Source organism: Leuciscus leuciscus, assembly GCF_965113295.1.
Source record: "Leuciscus leuciscus genome assembly, chromosome: 11".
NCBI classification, from domain to species: Eukaryota; Metazoa; Chordata; class Actinopteri; order Cypriniformes; family Leuciscidae; genus Leuciscus; species Leuciscus leuciscus.
Window position 1 is genome coordinate 19,741,417 of NC_138735.1, and position 18,265 is coordinate 19,759,681.

At 36.8% G+C, this 18,265-nt stretch overlaps 1 protein-coding gene across 1 annotated transcript in view; it reads right to left on the bottom strand.

The window, feature by feature from the left end:
* Positions 1 to 18,032, bottom strand: part of map3k22 (mitogen-activated protein kinase kinase kinase 22) — a 55,073-nt gene extending 37,041 nt beyond the window's left edge. Inside the window, exons 1-3 of the mRNA XM_082183905.1 lie at positions 17,602 to 18,032; positions 1,738 to 1,821; positions 790 to 834 (exon numbers count right to left, since the gene is read on the bottom strand). Of these exons, the coding sequence (XP_082040031.1) occupies positions 790 to 834; positions 1,738 to 1,756 (64 nt within the window). The 5' untranslated portion in view covers positions 1,757 to 1,821; positions 17,602 to 18,032. The remainder of the gene's footprint in view (positions 1 to 789; positions 835 to 1,737; positions 1,822 to 17,601) is intronic.
* Positions 18,033 to 18,265: the final 233 nt, after the last annotated feature.

Sequence of the window (18,265 nt, forward strand, 5' to 3'; positions counted from 1 at the left end):
CTACTGTGTGTATATCCCATGTGTCCGTGCCTGTTTTGTACAAATGCAATGAAACAAAAACTCAGAAGTTGGTGAAGAAAATGTCTGGTCATATTTCGCCCCAAAATACACAGGGAAGAATTTTTTATTTATTATTTGTATAAAGAAAATGAAGCTTGCATTTTTAGGGTCATTTGTCTTTCATTGTGATATTATTTTCATAATATTCACCATATGTCAAGATGTTTTACTTTTATGTTTGTCTGTAATTCTCATTATTCTCAATTATGATTCTTATTACTGTAATAAAAATTGCATAATCTGAACACAATATTTTTATTTTTATTTTAATATGCATATATATTAAAATACAGCATAGCAACAGTGATATTTCAATACATTACAATTTAAATAATATATCATTATTTTTCTGCATTATAGCAATGATAATGAGATTATCATTAAGGGTGAAATGTACAATGCAAAACGTCCTAAAAACAGGCTTTATTTTCTTTGTGCAAATATAATTTCTTAATTTTTCACTTTTCATTTTGAAGTAATATGTGATCTAGTAAGTACCACTGTGCCCTATATTGATGCGTTAATGTTCAACGAGAGAAAAATGCAGATGATGTAACAGTTTCAGAGGTGTGTCCGTGTTTGCTTTTTCCTCTGCTAACTGTACCATCTCATTATTGTGGCATTAGTAAAACAAGAACACTGCACACTTCGCACTGACATTGACGCCTGATAGGAAGTCTCAGATTTCAGTATTAGTGAATCTAAAATGAGCCTAAAAAAATTACAAACCTTGTGAGTTCTTGTGCTGTCCAGGTCCATTTTGGAGACCGCCATCTGTCAAAACAGGCACAAAATCAAGAGTTGCACAGTGACAATCTGACAGTTTGTAAGATATTTATAATCACAAAGATGTGTTTATAGGTTGTTCAAGTTGTTATCAAATGTGATTTTCAATGACAAGCATGTAATCAGTTGTCTTGAACTGTATTATTTGAAAACAAACCCACACTCACTGATAAACTTCATGTCTGAATGTAATCCACAAGATTAAATGACACAGTCAGTGTTGTCATAAAACAACAACAATAGTGCAACATTTCCTCTGGATTAATTTGTTGCTTCTCTTTGTTCTCATAATGCGGCATGTATTAAAAGTGCTCTGGCATGTTGCAGAGTCAATTATGCGCAACTAAGCGACATAATCACCTATGATGATATCCTTAAATTCAGAACCTGGCGATTTCTACCATGGCTTTGACTATGCAGTGTAGTTTAATGTGTGTATTAATATATCAGACAAAATATTAAAAGCACAATTTTTAAAAGGTGTAAATCATGTTACTTTGCTTCCTTTACCATAATAAACACACAGGGGAATCTGTAATAAATTCAATACGATGGTTAGAGCAGATGTTGCCATTTTTACCTTTTTATGGTGCAATGCACTGGCTTTTAAAAACAAAAACAGGCAATTTATGTAGAAATATTCTTTTGATGTTTATATATTGATGTTTAATGCCTGTGAGAACTGCTGAGGCGTTTTAACAAAACAGAGCTTTAGAAACAAATGATCCCAAGACGGGCCAAGTTACGAATAGGTTTAATCATGTTTCTGTAGCTGCATCTCTCTTTTTTATTTTTTTGCAATGCTCAGAGGAACTGTTTACAGGAAGTGTGTACGCTATGAAGGGGAAGAAGACCAGGAGAGAGAGAGAAAAAGAGAGAGAGAGAGCTTACCCATGTTTACTGTCATCATCAGGAAGTGACCCTAGTGAACTCGAGCTGAACGCTCGACTCCTTTCATCAGGGAAAATCTTCACTCTGCAAACACAACATAAACAGAGTGAATTAGAGACATAATTAACTTGAAATACCAACAAACAGACAAAAATAGTTATAATAAAGAGAGCCAAAAAACCCTTACAGATGTGCCAATGCTTAAACATCACAAAGGATTTACGTAACATTCTTGTTTTAGTGTCTCCAGTCCACACAATTGCTAAATTTACAGAAAATGACAGTAATGATTCTTGTGTTTCTGTGCTTAACATTAAATGAAAAATACATTAAGAATACAATTCACATACAATGACTTGAATACACCTCTTCTATTTTTATTTCTGTATTAAAAATCATTTTTTATATTTTTGGGAGGCAAGTCAAAATGTCAGGCTGATACAACTGTCCTTATATTATAATGAAAAATATTATTATAAAGAAAAAAGCCTCATTAAAGGGATATTTCACCGCTGGAAAGATGAATGTGTATTTAAATTGGGTAATTTATGTAGTAGAAATGTGAAATTATTTTAGAAGTTGGTGCCTTCTAGACTGAGAAAAGCCAGAAAATGTATTTTTGGCTCATGTGGATGAAAGACAACAACTCCCAGAATGCACTTGCTTCGCTGCCCTACGAGGCCACTCCCAAGCCACGCCTACCGGTTACAAAGGGCAGTATCGGAAGAAATTATACAACTAGGCTACTAGTTGACTCGAAACTGAAAAGACACCGTTTTATGGGCGGGTTGAAAACATGCATAACGAGCTCCTACTACTGGCTGTAGTCTCTCGCCTCTGGCCAAAAAAGCCTCCGATGAAGCAAAATTATGATTTTAGCATTGATTTTTTACAGACACACAATACAGAAATCTCTGGTCTCAGGGGGACATGAGGGAGGGAAGCACGGTCATTCGAAAATACTACCAGGTTTCTACTGATGATACAAAGCTAATCGGTTAAGTATCCCTTTAAAAGATTTTTTTTAAAGAAAAGAAAATATAGTTTAGTGTAATTTATTTTTTATGTTTAGTGTAATCAATCTCTATTGTTTATTAAAATATATTTTCCAAAATATACATGAGTATAGAGAGTCATAGAGAAGAGTCATAGAGAGGATCGATTAAGATGTGTACAAATTTTTTGAAAGTAAAGTCTTTGAATCAAATACATCTGTACTATTATTCATCTGTCTTCATTTTTTTTATAAATCAGCTGACTTCGTAGCACAGTGCACTTTTTAGAAAACAAAGAAAATTTGATATGACCCCTTTAAATAACTAATTTGTCACATTATGTCACAATGCAATTCTCTTCATAACAGCCAACTGTAAGTAAATCATAACTGTCCATAAACAGTGTATCTGACTGCCAACAGCAAATACAGCCTTCCTCTCCCAGTCGCTGTCATTTTATGTCATTCTTCAGATGAGAGAGAGACACTTGTCTTTGAAGACAGAGCGTGCCCTGTTGCCCTTGAGACATTGTTAAGCCACATCGAGCGGGATAAAAGTGGAGGGAGCGCTAAAGGTAGCGACCACAGTGCTCTTCAAAGACGAGTCAGAGCGCTTTTAATGCCAGGCATCTTGCGTTTGAGAATCTGTCACCAGCAGCCACAGGCTGATCTGAGAGCAGTTTTTCATATTCTGACACATGAAAGGCAAGACAATGAGATCTATTTTTTTCTTCATTTATAATTGTCAGCTTCGCGCAACAATATCGACGAGTCGCCTGGAGATTGCTGCAGAAAGAAGAGCAATTACAGTCGTCAGCAAAGCGCGAAAGAGCCCTGAACTCAAGAGGCTCAAAGTACAAGAGTGCCAGCGAAAAGGTTACGAACATTTGCACGGAAATAGCTATACAAATTGGAGCAATCTTTGTCTGCCTGTAAAATAATAAATGAGCCAAATATAGCGGCGGTGCTGCGGAGAGGCTGATTCTCTCTTGATGGCTCTTGTAGTTATTATGCCAAATGACTTGGCTGGAAACGATGAGTCTTGAGTAAACAGCACTTTCTGCGGCTGATGGGATGTGATTTCAAAAGCAGCTTAAGTTAAAAGTGGTTGACATGACAAGCTTTTGTCTATGATGTCTTATTGTTAATGTTTTGTCTATTGTTATTGTTTTGTCTATGGTGTCTTATCGCTATCGCTTTTTATACCATAGTCTGTCTGAAAACTCAATTCTGATTGGCTGGAAAATGTGCGACAAAACCATTTCATGAACAGGTAGTTCCAAGTCAGTTTAATCATCACCGTTCTATATATTATGTTTTCATTGAAGCGCACAGATGCATACGTCACTCAGAGATTGCGCTATGCACACACAGAAACATTCAGGAGATCAGAAACTTATCAAACCTGCCCCATGACTTCATATTTTATTCATAAAATAGCTTAGCTACTGAATCGCTACATTATATTTCCCAGCAACAAGGGGGTAACATTGCTGGTTTTGAAGTAATTAAACTCACAGCTTTGTAGTAATAGATAGAGACACCGAACAGATGCAGGTAATTCACACACGCATCTCTCTCTCTCTCTCTCTCTCTCTCTCTCTCTCTCATGAATTCAAATAAATGCTATAATTCATTCATTGAAACAAATGTAATCTTATGCACTACTTCATCTCAGGGTCTGATTTAAAGCCGACACAATGCTAGATCTAACAAACCGTAACTGACGAAAATAACCATTATTTTGACCCTTCCGGTCAAATATATTGCGCCGCAATCTTCAATAACAGCTTTAAGTTGTCAATGCTGGCAAATGACCATGGTATAAGTGGGATAATCCACGGCTAGCTGTGCATTAAATGATTGGGATGCACTCCGAGTCGGCCGGTTCTTTGCCTCCACGTCCTGCATTAAAATCGTTTAATGCACAGCTAGCCGTGGATTATCCCTTACTTATTACAATGTATTGTTATAATGGTGTATATAAAGACAATAATTAAATATCATTCTGCATTGTGTTCATTTAGCACAGTGCAAAAATGTGAGAAAAACATGTCACTTTTTGCGGAGACGTTACTACTTTTCCAAGTAAACTGACTTTTTTCGTCAGGCTAAGGACAGATAGCAGCACCACTCACATTTACTTCAGCTGTCATTCTATAAAATACACTTTGTTTTCTAAGATTGTTTCTTAAATGCAACTGTCCATATCTGACTGTCACATATGCTTTTCAATGATGGAAAACTGAGACTGAATATGCTGTCTTGTATCCAAAACCAGCAACAACAAAAAAACTGCAAATGGCTAACGTTGCAAACACTAAATAGCAGCGAATCTAGGGTGAACTTTGCGCCCTACGTTTAATTACCAAAAAGTATCTGATAAAAGACTCTTTAAATAGTGCAAAACTGAAAAAAGGTAATCTCTTCACATCACAGACATTCCTTTACAATGATACACACAGTTACCAGTTACTACTGGAGTTTGGCTCAGTGGGAATCTAAACTCCGCCACACCTCCTCTCCCTGGCATATCTTAAAGCGTTCTTTTCTGTCTCTAAGCCTCATTCATTGCTCTTTATTTTTCCCTCTTTGTTTCTAAGGCTTGCATGGTCCCCGAGTTTCTGAAGAAACAGTCAGCGCAGAAAAATGTCTGGGCTCCTGACAGAAACACAAAAGGGTTTGCTGTAAGTTTCCAGAGCTCAAGCCAAGGCGTATGCTCAGTGCACACTAGCAGAGCAGCACACAAAACACACAAGTCGCCAAAGATACCAAAGATCTCGGAGCACATTTGAAAAAGGATATTTGGTGGAAGAACTCTAAAAAAAACAACACCAACTGAAAAAAGTAACAATTTGTCAATAAAATGATTAAAAACTGTTGGTTTTGCACTTCATGATCCTGTACAAAAAAACCATACTAAATTTTACTTTTTAAACAGTAGACAAAAGAAAAAAGTTTTTCCAAAAAAAAAAAAAAAAAATTGTTTTAAATGCGAAATTAAAAGTGAAATTAGGCATCACTACAGTATAATGTACAGTATAAAAAATAGATATTTATTTTGAGATTTGCTAAAGGTTACATAGGTAGTAACATTGTTATCAGAGTATTAGTGTTTTAAAATATTAACTTTAAATGAGCGTTAAATCTCAAAGAAAATCTAAAGGTAAAAATTGGAAATTGAGCATGAACAATTAAATATCCAATTTGATACAGAATAATAAAAAAAAATTATTAAGTCATAAACTGCATAATTAACTGGTTAACCGTTAACCGACAGTAAGATTTTTTACCAATTAATATCAGTTAAACGGTAATTTAAGTCATTTTTAAAGAATTTTTAAAGATATTTTGAAAAATTTGTAACGTGGTTGAAAAAATATACTCCACATACAAAATTGCGTTTTTGAGGGGAAAAGAAATAATAAGTCGCATATAAGTCACATTTTATTATTACATTAAAAAAATTATGTAAAATACCTGTAAATAGATGGGCTATTTTAGTTCCCCTCACTCCACAACAAATCCTTTTAACGGTAGGCTATTCAGAATAGAACAAAAATGAAAAATATAAGCAGCTAAACGTTAAGCAAAAACAAATTAATTTAAAGAGAAACTGAAACAGAAACCAGTGTTGGGCTCACATACCGCTATCATTCGAATCCAAATGTTTCCATATTCGCGATGTATTCGGATGCTAAACTGTTATTATTATGTAAACTAGGCTTGTCCTTAACATGCACTGAACGGCACAGGTTGTACTACGGACTATTTAAATTGAGCAGTGTAACCTTTTATAAGTTTGGTTGACTGTATTTTATTTTGATAATGAACAGGCTGTGATGTCAAGTTAGCAATGCTAGAACTGATATGTTGTGTGTGTGTGCGATCACTTGAAGTGTTACCTTATAACAGCGGTCATTTATGGTCATATAGATAAGAGTAAGATAGAGTAAGATATCATTCAGAACTGTACTTTTATTTGTGTACATTCACAATAAAAACAAAACATTTTTTTTTTTTTTGTCAAAACAAACAGAACACCGGCTTCTGCCGTCTCGGTTTCCTTTCCGTGAACCTGTTTGTGGAGCGTGTCACAAAAATGAACAAAAACTGGGATAAATTGGGATACTGACCTCTAAATTGGGACAGGCCAAAATTCCCATTAAATACAGGATACAGACTTTTGATGTTTTTTTAAAACTATGGTACTTTTCATGTTCGACTTACTTTATAATACATAACCATTTATCTAATGTATCTAATAGACCTCACAACAAAACTGACTAAAAGAACTAGTGCTTCTTTTCAATGTAAGATCATTGCATTCCCTCTTTATATTTGAGGGATATGTACCGACCGTCACATCTCCAACTCAGCAACTCAAAATCCATTTAAAAAGGAACGCACACATACACGTTGACCTTGCGGCTGCTATAAACACATTTAAGCACCAAGGGACTGACGTGCTGCCAAAAAGCAGGTGGCCCTCCAACATGGCGGCGAGCATCTCGCTAAACCCCTCTGCCCTCACTGCGTCTGGCACCAACCGCCAGCTCTCCAGCCCATCTGCTCGGTCACTCCACACAGCACGAGAGCGGCCCGCTTACCCGAGCACCCACCGCACAACTTGCCATTCATGCCACACACGCTTGACGCCAACTCTCTAGATCAGTCTGACGTTCTGTCAAACTGCCGCTTGCTGAGGCCTGTGCTGCAGCTTGGCTTGACTCGACAACAATCTACTTTTTTTTTTTTTTTTTTAAGCCACAGCGTGTGGGAATCAAATAATTAAGCAAATGGAAAAATAAGCATGTAGTTAAAGTAGTTCAGTTTAGTGACTGTCATTAATGTAACAGATTTAGGTCATCTGACATTCACCGCTATCTTCAAGGGTGGACATTTGGCGGGAATGAAGTCAGCCTTCATGGTACATTCTTTTCAACATATTACATCACCCCTCCACATAAAGTCAAGTCAAGGTGAGCCGGATTGTAGGGTATTTCCCGCTTTTCCATGAATTCTGATGTCAGCTCACCAGCTGCAGCTCTTAATGACTTGTGGAAAGCTTTTCCCTTTCACAGTGTGGAGCAGAAAAAAGTCATTGATTGTAACTGAACACATAAGCAGCACTAATGTGAAACTGCATCTATTTGTAAAAGGGTTAGGAATGGCACAGCGAAACCCAATACTAGTAATTTTGTGGCCCATGTGACGTTGTCATTGACAATAATCACACATGTATCTTCTTACAGAGTTAATATGGAGCAAGGCTGGGCTCTTATGCTCACTAAGGCTACATTTATTTGAGTACAATTCTGCAAAAAACAGCAATATTGGGAAATATTATAGTACAATTACAGTTTATAGTGTAAATAACTGTTTTCTATTTTAATATGTGTTAAATTGATCAGGTATAACTGTAACTGCAGTCTTCAGCTTCACATGATCCTTCAGAAATTACTCTAATATGCTGAGCTCTCCAGAAACTTTTTTTTTTAATCATTAATGATGTTGAAAACAGCTGGGCTGCTTAATACTTTTTTGGAAACCATGATACATTTTTTTTCAGGATTCTTTGATGAATAGAAAGTTCAAAACAACGGCATTTTTTAAATAGCCTAGATTTTTTAAACAATGCAAAAGTCTTTACTGTCAAAATTTATCAATATAATGTATCCTTGCTGAATAAAATGATTAATTTCTTATTTCTTAAAATCTTATGACCCCAAAACTTTTGCAATTCAAAAGTCATCAACCATGTTTGATATTAGCTGACTTTTTTTTTTTATTGGTCTCAGCCAAAAGTGGATATTTAACTCTGCATGCTTATTACTTGTTTTTACAATCATATTACCTTTGCAGTCATATAACGCTCACTTAAAATTTCTTTAAAAACACTAATAATTTCACAAAGTAATAATGAATTAATCAAAATGACTCAAAATGAATATGCATTTTTAATCATGCATATTGCAAGGTTGTGATACCTATATTTAAAAGCCATTTATAAGTTATTTATTAGTTAAATAATTAACAGTTTATCGATATGGCCCAGACTTTTACTATTAGTGCACCGCTAACAATTAGTATAAGAGAATTAGAAGTGTGACTAAAAGGGATCCTGCTATTCAATGCAATTCAGCTTTGAAGAGGATATAGAGAACATCAGCATTTCATTGCCAAAGAATGATGTAATCATTCTGTTGAAACAGAATGGGCAACACCGTATGAAATTAGGTTGACTAATAATAAAGTTTATTAAGCACCTTTTAAAAATAAAATATAACCTTTAGGATCAAAACCACATTGTGAATAATTAAAATGAGTGCTAGACCTTTCTCACCACCGAAACACCCACACACATGATCTAAAGGACAAAAGGCTGGGGATTTCTTCATTCATTTGCTGCCCTAGCAAGTGTGGTTAGAATCACAGTTCCTGCAATGAGTAAACCAAACAGGTCATCTCTCATCGACAAGGACAACGGTCCTCTTTTGTCAGCAACTCAGGGACTCACAGGTGGCGGCGGCAGCTTTTCTGGGAAATGACACAACATCAGCTTTGCTAAAGCCAATCCCTCCTTGGGACCGCCGAGGAGAGACTTACTTGTATAAAGCCAAGCCAATCTCACACTTTGAGCTCCTAATCTACTTTTCTGCATTAGGTTTTTTTTCACGGGTGAGGTGCACCAGCTTACCTGCATACACACTCACACGTATAAACACACTGACACACAGGCTTCGACAACACACTCCCTTGGTAGACAATACATTCTGCAGTATAGATTCCTTGCCAATATACACACCTCGGTCTGGAACCATATCTGTACGGCACAAAAAAGCAGATAGACCCCAGGCAGACACAAAGTTTACATCCATTTCAAAGTAGCAGGATGACTGTCATGCAGCTAAAGGAACAAACTGATATATAATAGGCAAGCAAATGCACATGGGTCAGTAATAAATAAGAATATTCGTGATAAAGAAAATAAAATAAAAAACGTTGTTTTTATAAATTTAGAAACGCACACACAGAAAGCCACACAGAAAGTGTCAGAGAAAGTATCACATTGAGTTTCAATTCATGCTTGAATGGACAGAAAAAGACAAAAGTATGTCGAAAAACCCGTTATTGGCGAGTATCCTCGAAAGCACAGTCTTAAAGGAGTTAAATGACCATAAAGAGACCAGATTCGCATCAGGTCTTAAATTGACATCAGCCCAATAAACCTGCTGCTGTCTGTCATTAATGTTAATCAAACAACAAAAGACTAAAGCCTGGTTCACACGGCAGGATAATTAGGCCGATTTTAGCCCCGATTCACTCCTTCCGACAATCTTAAGGATGCTCCGATTATCGTAAAATAATCTGATCAGATATTCCTGCTGTGTGTGGTGTGTTAAGACTGCTCTCGTTTGCTCGGAAGGACGTCGGGACCGCTCCGATCTCAAATCGGGGATATCCAACATGTTGGATTTATTTGGCCCGATTTCTCCTCGTGTGTGGTGTCCCCCGAGCACGCAGCCTGTGGACTGTGGAGTGTAGCCAATCAGAAAGCGAGGTGACGAGCCGGCGAGGAAGCACCGGGAAACATGATCAAAACAGTCGGCGGCATCGCGCACCAGAAAGTCCGGTGGACGTCGGAGATCATCGCCTTTTCTTCTGATAACGTTTTTTTTCCGGTTAAAAACAAACTACAAACTATTGCCACTGCATCCTCTTCGTCCGCCATGATTGTTTATTCTGAAGTCACGTTTGATCTCGAGGTATTTTGCGCGATTTCCCGTCTGATCTGGGAATGCTCGGGAGTCAAATCGGTTCGTGTGTGATGTGTTGATTTTGCCGTGTGGCTGCGCACCACACACTGTACGACCAAAACTGTTAGACCCGTGATTTTTTTATCCCCGTGTGTGGGGTCTCTCAGGTTTGGAAAATCGGCCGACAATTTTAAAATCGTCCCGTGTGAACCAGGCTTAAGATCAAATAACTAACAGCTCTTGATTGAATAACTTTTGTAGCTTTAATAAGGATTAATCTATATATTTTGGCAGAGCAGGTAAATATCAGAACTGGCCTGACTGGGCCAGTAGAAAAATCCTTAGCGTTAAGCTAAATGTGACATTTATTAATAGTTTTATGTGAAGTTCACTTAAATTAAAAGTTGTCATTTTTTTTAAAGCCTATTAAAGGTTAAAAATGACGACTCTCAATAATACTGTATTGCTGATTGGCTATAATTACCCCAGCAAATGAGAAAAAGTGTATGTATTGATATCGGTGATACTGGCCATCATTCATAGAACGTAAAGTATTTTAAATATACATTCTTTATATTGTTTATACATTTCAATGTGAAATTATACAATTTTAATCGAGTGACAGTCACAGCACTAATCACAAGACATTTTAACAGCCTGAAATAACCTTGCCTTGCCATAAAATAGGTCAATTGTATTGATGTTTTAAAAGACGTAATGTTATTGAGTACTGACATGCACAGTCATTTTTAGATTCTCACTATGACATCATCTTCTGTTTTCTGCGTGTTGGTTGCATCACTTGACCTTTATTTTGGTGAACAAAACATTTCAAATATAATAAGCAGTCTCGTCAAAATATTTTTTCTAAGAAACAACAATGAAAAACGTATAAAAGTTACTACTTAATAACGTTTTCTTCTCAAGAACTTTTTCTTTTAATGAGGCCTTTTTCTTCATTACAGTATTAGTCAAATTAATTTTATGCCTCCAAAAAATACATAGGGTGATCAAGTCCTATCGCTTGTAGTCCTGATGATAAAAATAAATAGAGGACACTGCATGTAATAATGGCCAACCTGAAAAATTAAATTAGACACAGCGAGCTCAACTCACAAAAAGGCATCATGATGGAATTGTTGTCCAACGGCAATCATTGATTATTTTCGCAAAATGAATATATTTTGAGACACAGAAAACAAGCACCATCTGCACAATAATATGTTGTTATCATTGTATACCGCCTCTCAATCACAAACACCCGCGCACATGCACACAATTTCTTTGTTTTTCTGCTCATTTGTGTTAATATATGGTAGCAGATGTCTCCAGGGCAGCTGAAATCATTACAACGGCAGAAATCTGCTCTGAACGTCAGTGGAATTTCAATTATTACCCTTCACTGTGCCTGCAGTGAGACCATTTAGGTTGCAGCGCTGCTCATGACAGGTTAAAAAGGGGATCTGACACGTATCACTCGGTTTTGGAGGTGATTGATGCTTTAACGCGTTAGAGGTTTTCACTGCGAGTCAATAACTATACGACATAATAACTGCTGTTAGATCAAATTAAACTGCCCAAGTTACACCTGACACTGAACAAAAATAAGACGCAACATTCAGGGTGATTACAGTGATCTCTTATATAATGGAAGAAACTTTAAAGGCAAGCATCACTACTATTGCATTTACTTATAGGGTTAGGGTTTTTAACACATTACTCATCCAGCAATATTTATGCTATACGGACATGAATGATACCTCAAATCGTGTGGCTTGTTGAGGAGAGAAGCACTGTTGAATTTCATTAGACCTGAACAACTGCTAGGAACCAGAATATCATAGACTTGGAGATAGGATCTTTAGAACACCCTAGCAATCACATAGCAATAGCAATGTACTTAAAACCCACTCAGAACACCTTAGAAACATTTCCACATCACTGCAAAATGTATTAAAAACATGAAGGGTCATAAAGTGATAATGACATGAGAAATCAAATTTGCCTTGCTCTTTTGACACATAAGAGGTCTTTGTACCATTAAAACATCCTGCAAGTTTCATAGCTTTAAATGCCTCTCTCATTTTAAACAAAGCATTAATTTATTCGAGCTCCAAAAAAATGGCTCGTTTGGATATTGCGGGACCTGTGATTTCACACTGGCAAATACATTTAAATATGACTACCTCCAGAGCAAGACATCAACCAATAGTTATACATCATCTCACGATAGGCCCCGCCCACTGGCATTCAATAGCTTAATGACTGACATTTGCCTACACTGGATGTGAGCGTCGCATCAAAAGCAAATATAACCAATTTTAATCACTGTCAACACTGGATATAGATGTCCGTTCAGTTTCTGACATACTTCACACGCTTGAGTCTGTCGACAACAGGACAAATGAAAGAGTGAAAGAAATTTTTGCTTTTACTCGTCCAATTTAAACAGCTTGTTTGCGTCTCTGTACAGACTTCAGAAGGATCCTAGTGCCGGAAACAAGTGGATGGTTTATTTTAATGGTGTCCCGGATCACGTCGGACGATTATATGTTTGTTCGGAGCATTTTGTTTGGTAAACGAGGCACATTGTAATAGAGATTTGCAAAGAGCAGTATAGGATCTGACTAGCCTGGATGCCAGCCAAACTTAGCCCCGCCCACTAATTTTTTAGGTCGGGAAGTTCGGTCTTGACTCGATCCGTTGAGGAGCTATTATGCCCGAACAAAAATTGTTCGGACCAATAAAATTGTCAGGGCGGGCTTTATACGATGATGGACAGATGAGCAACGGTAACGTAATCATCCACGTCATCAAAGAGCGCTTGGGTTGAATTCGTTTACAACAAAGATGACTGCCGCTGGAGAATTGAGATTTCACGAGTTCACACTTACAAATAAGTCAGATAGAATAAATGCATATTTGGCGTGCTGTCTGAGGAGAGGCTCAGGGCTCGGTATTCGGCCCGAACCCAAAGTACTTCCCCCGTATTCCAGGCTGTGGAAGAACAAGCCAAGAGTGAGTGGAGGGATGCTGAAAACTGTCAAGGAATGTTAGGTGAGTTGACAGAGTGAATAAATATATGCTTCCTCTCATTCTGATAGGGTAGACATGGTAATTGTTTGATGACAAGTTGATTGGATTGATTATTTGAACGTGCTCCTCCCGAACTTTGTTTATAAAACATCATGTGTAGATTCCGCCATCGCGTCTGTTATAGAAGATATCGACAGCGCATTAATTTTAAAAGAGGAACAGAGAACCGCGATCAAGGCATTTGTCGATCGGAAAGATGAATGAAGAACATACGTCACTTATTCCGTTGCTCTGATTGGTTGTAGGTCTATCCAATTGAGTGCAAAGGCATTTTTTCCTTCCTGGTTCGGTTGAAACACGCCCCATAATCACAGCCCAATGGAGCAGTATCAGACTCACATTCTGACTAGCATCTGAGTATGACGACGTCAGGCTAGGATCTGACAGCAGTTGCATCACAAATCGCAAGTAAATGATTTCATAATGCTATCTCTAAATTACGGTTTTATATAGATAATGTTTTCAAAACAGTTGCAATAGTGAGTGGGCGTTGATACCATTTCATATACAGTGACGTAAGCCAATCATAACAGTGGCCTTTTACTGACAAGCCTTAAAGGAGCCACTCCTTAAAAACTGATCATTTCAGAATGAGGGTTAAAAATAAAAAAAATTCTCCATTTACATTTGTTTTTTTTAATAAAAAACGTTTTTAACATTATAAGTGAACCTCAAGGAACATATTCAAATGATTATAAAATACATGGCATGACCCCTTTAATAACTCCAACTTGTAAGTACTACAAATGTATCACGCGCTAATGGCATACACAGTGCAGCTACATAAAGCGATACAAAAAAAATATAGAAAATAATTGTATTGTTATATCATCGCCATATGCAAACCATCATGATGCCCATCTATGAACTGCTAAATGTGGACAAATATGCATTAAGATAATATAAAAACAGCAACCATGCATTTCTGCAAAGCTGCTTTGAAACAATATGTATTGTGAAAAAGGCTTTATAATAAAAATTTAATTGAGAAAATTAAGTTGTTACCATCTATAGATCGCAAAAAACTTTTCATAAATAACTAAATTAATAATAATAATAATAATAATAATACATTAATACTTCAAATATAATATAATATTTATCAATATATAATTGAATTAAGTTATTAAAAAACAAAAATCATGTTTTCATTGTTAATTATTACTGTGTTAAAAAGCAGAAATAGAATAAAACTGGTTATTGGACAACTAAGCAAAATAATAATCTGAATAAAGACAATATTTTGGAGGAAAAAAAAGTCTGTATTCTAAATAATCTGTGTTGTTTTGGTCATAAGGCAATATTGTTCAATCTCGAATGGTAAGTGCTTCCCCACTCTTTCTGATAAGGGCAATTCACCTGCACTTCAATTTGTCAGACACACAGGACCTAATTAAAGGGCTTCCTTTCATCTCATTAAAACAGGGAACTACCAAAGTGCTTAACGGGATGAAGTTAGATAAGAAACCCTCGAATGCAACTTGTGTTATCGCTATCCAAGAAAACTATTTCTAATTAACACACTAACTGGATGATATCTTCGATGAACACTTTACGGATAATGGACCAGTTCTGAACTGGAAAACCCTGACCCAAATTTAGACACTTTGATGTCTTACACTAAAAACAGATTTTCTTTCTTTATCAAAATGGAACTCGAGGTGAAGCACCAACTCTGTTCTTTCCACAGCTTTAGAGAAAGAGCCCGCAGGAGCCGCTCAAATCACACTGACCCCTGGCCCTTGGCTCTTTGGCGTGTGCGTGTCCAATCACTCAAGCAAGTGATAAGACCACTGTGATTTCCTCCGTGTCTAGTCGGCTAGCGCTGAGATTAGGCCCAAAACTAATGATCCATCATGAAGATCTGTGGCTGACCAGACAACACTTTGACTTACAGCCAAGAAACAGACATTCTAAGGGAACAGGATAAAATACCGACATCCTAATCTAAGGTGGTCATTCATCACAGGTTTCAATGTCTCTCTGCCAAAATAGTCCTTCAGGGATTCCCAAAAATATGACTCAGGGTGAAATTAAGTCAACATATTTGCCTCGAAATGTTCCTGTTACCTGTCTGCGCTGGACAGATCTTCCATCGGACATGAAGAAGACTTGTGTGTGATGGCAAGTGAACAAATGTTCTGAATACTTGAATCTTTAGGGGTCTAATGATCAAACTGAAAGACTAATAATTTTTTCTTGCATTACTAGGGAGGGCGAATTCAATATCCTGTCCAGATGCTCCTAAACCAGAGCGTATAAACATGAACCCTGAGAATTTGGCTACAAGAGTGTGCAGCAGGCCTGTCTAAAGATGATAAACTTTAAGGTCAGAGAACTCAGATGATCCCATCCAACTCATCTTGCATTCCTATGGAATGTATCTCCAGCAGTCTGCTGGGGGTGTTTTGCCCAAAATGTGATATCAATAATAGGCTAGGCTATTTATACATGTGGATCACTGCACCTGAGTCTAAGGTGAGTATTATGACTCAGTAAGACTAGTCTCGGTTGGTGTCTAAGTCTCAAAAGAAGCTCAGTCAACATTGCAATGAAGGAACAAAGTTCATCTAGATTTCTTCCTCATGCCGTGAGAAACATTCTTGAACATAGGCTTGGCTGAGACAGATCTGTGCACACTGCAAAAATATTCAATGACTCATTAAGTAGGAGGATCTTTAATAAACAAACAACAACTCAAGTATTTTAGAGTCAGGGGATAATGAGTGACTGAAGGAAGAGTGCAAGAAGAAAAAGCAGGCCAGCACATTCCATCAACTTCCTACTTTATTATAGCGTCTGTATGTCTACATTAGCATCCCTATTATATGGCTTTCGATATATTTAACTGTAGTTAAACCAGCTAAAGCTTTATATAGGTCATTCCATGAAAGGGGTGCCTTTTGTGCCCCTCGTTAATATTTAATTGGCATAAAGGTTGTGCAGCCATTAACTTAAACATATATATGTCTTATTTTATCATAAGGGTTACGCACAATTTGATTGCAAAAAAGAAAAGAAAACTAGTATTTAATACTCAGTAATAATGATATATACTCATTTAATATATCATTTCAGGCTTTAGTTGACAAAATATTTTTATTAAAAAGTTATGTTGTGGACTAAGGTTATGCATCCACCCTGTTGACATCATAATTCCCCTTTATCCGTGCTCTTCAAGGTCTTTTTTAAATCATTTCATTTTATAATTCAAGTTTGTCAGTAAGAGGAGATCTTAAACAGTCAACACTGTGACCATAATTGGGTGTACTCAGGTTATGCATCAACCCTGTTAAAATTATTATTCCCTCTTGTTTAAAACAATGTTAAATTCCATAAATTCCAAAAAAAAATCATGCTCTTTAAGAACATCAAAGACACTTTATCTTCTAATTTGTTTTATTATAATTTGTCAGTAATGGACTTAATAATCAGTCAACTCTGTTACCATTAAATTTGTACAGTAAACAAATTATTACTGAGAAATGTATATAAAATTCTTTCTAATAAACATCTTGTAGCTAGATAAAGAGTAAAACTGTCAACCCTGTTACTTTTTCATAATCAAAACCCAACAAATATTAAGACGTTAAGTCACGTTATTATTTTGAGATTTCAAGATTTTTTTTTAATCCAATTCCATATAGCCTAATGACCCATAGACTAGGCTATACTAGTAGACACAACTATAGAGACAAATATTTTAAGACAGAGTTTTATATCATTTATAACGCTATACAGTGTTTTCCAAGTAGGTTCAGGAGGTCGCATTAGCAAATGTCATATAGCCTATAATTCCAGCAAATATAAGCATTCGTTACTCACAGTGTTAAAGTTCTGCCTAAACAAAACACAACATAAACTCAGAATATGTTTCTTTAATAGCAGTACTCTTTGAACTGGTGTCTAATGCCTTATGTGTAACTAACATTATTGCATTTGACTCTCTATAGCAAATCTTTGCACACCATTGTTAATATAAATGCAGTCATTATTATTCTACATAGAACTCACCTTACGTGCGTATCTTCATACTGGAGCTGACACTTAAGACAAATTAAACCAAGCTGCGATTCAAAGCAAGCAGTTTTCTGGGTTTAAACGCAGTGAAGAGGAAAATTCTTGTCCGAGAGATACAATAAGAACAGTGATATATCCGGAAGCCGCGCGCACTTGAATACAGTTGTCACGCAAAAATTGAGGGGAACCTCACAAATCCACCTTCCGAAAAGCTTTCCGGTTTATGTTTTTTTGGAGTCGCAGATGTCAGTAATCCAAACAGATGGAGCGGTGTGTGCTCGGGAAAGCTGCAAATCTCGTCGACTGCGCGCCGTCAAAGGAAGAAAGTTTCCTCTCCGCAAACATTGACTGACGCCGAGTTTTTCCACAGAGGAGCGAGTCGAGCGAGTCTAATGTCAGCCTCAGGAAGCGATGACGCGCGTGCTTCAGACTCGCTGCCGCTGCACGAGATTCTGGCGCCCTCGGCCGACTGGGCTTAACATCGTTTACGAAATGGGTACAAAAATAAGTCCGAAACTCCTAAAAAAAAATGAAGTGCTTTCCTTTTTCTTTTTCATCAAATGGGCAGTAAAAGTAGGCGCAGATAATGTTAATCAGGAGTTCAAACTAAATTATGACTGCAGCAGATATTGGAAACATCATATGCAACTACAGTAAG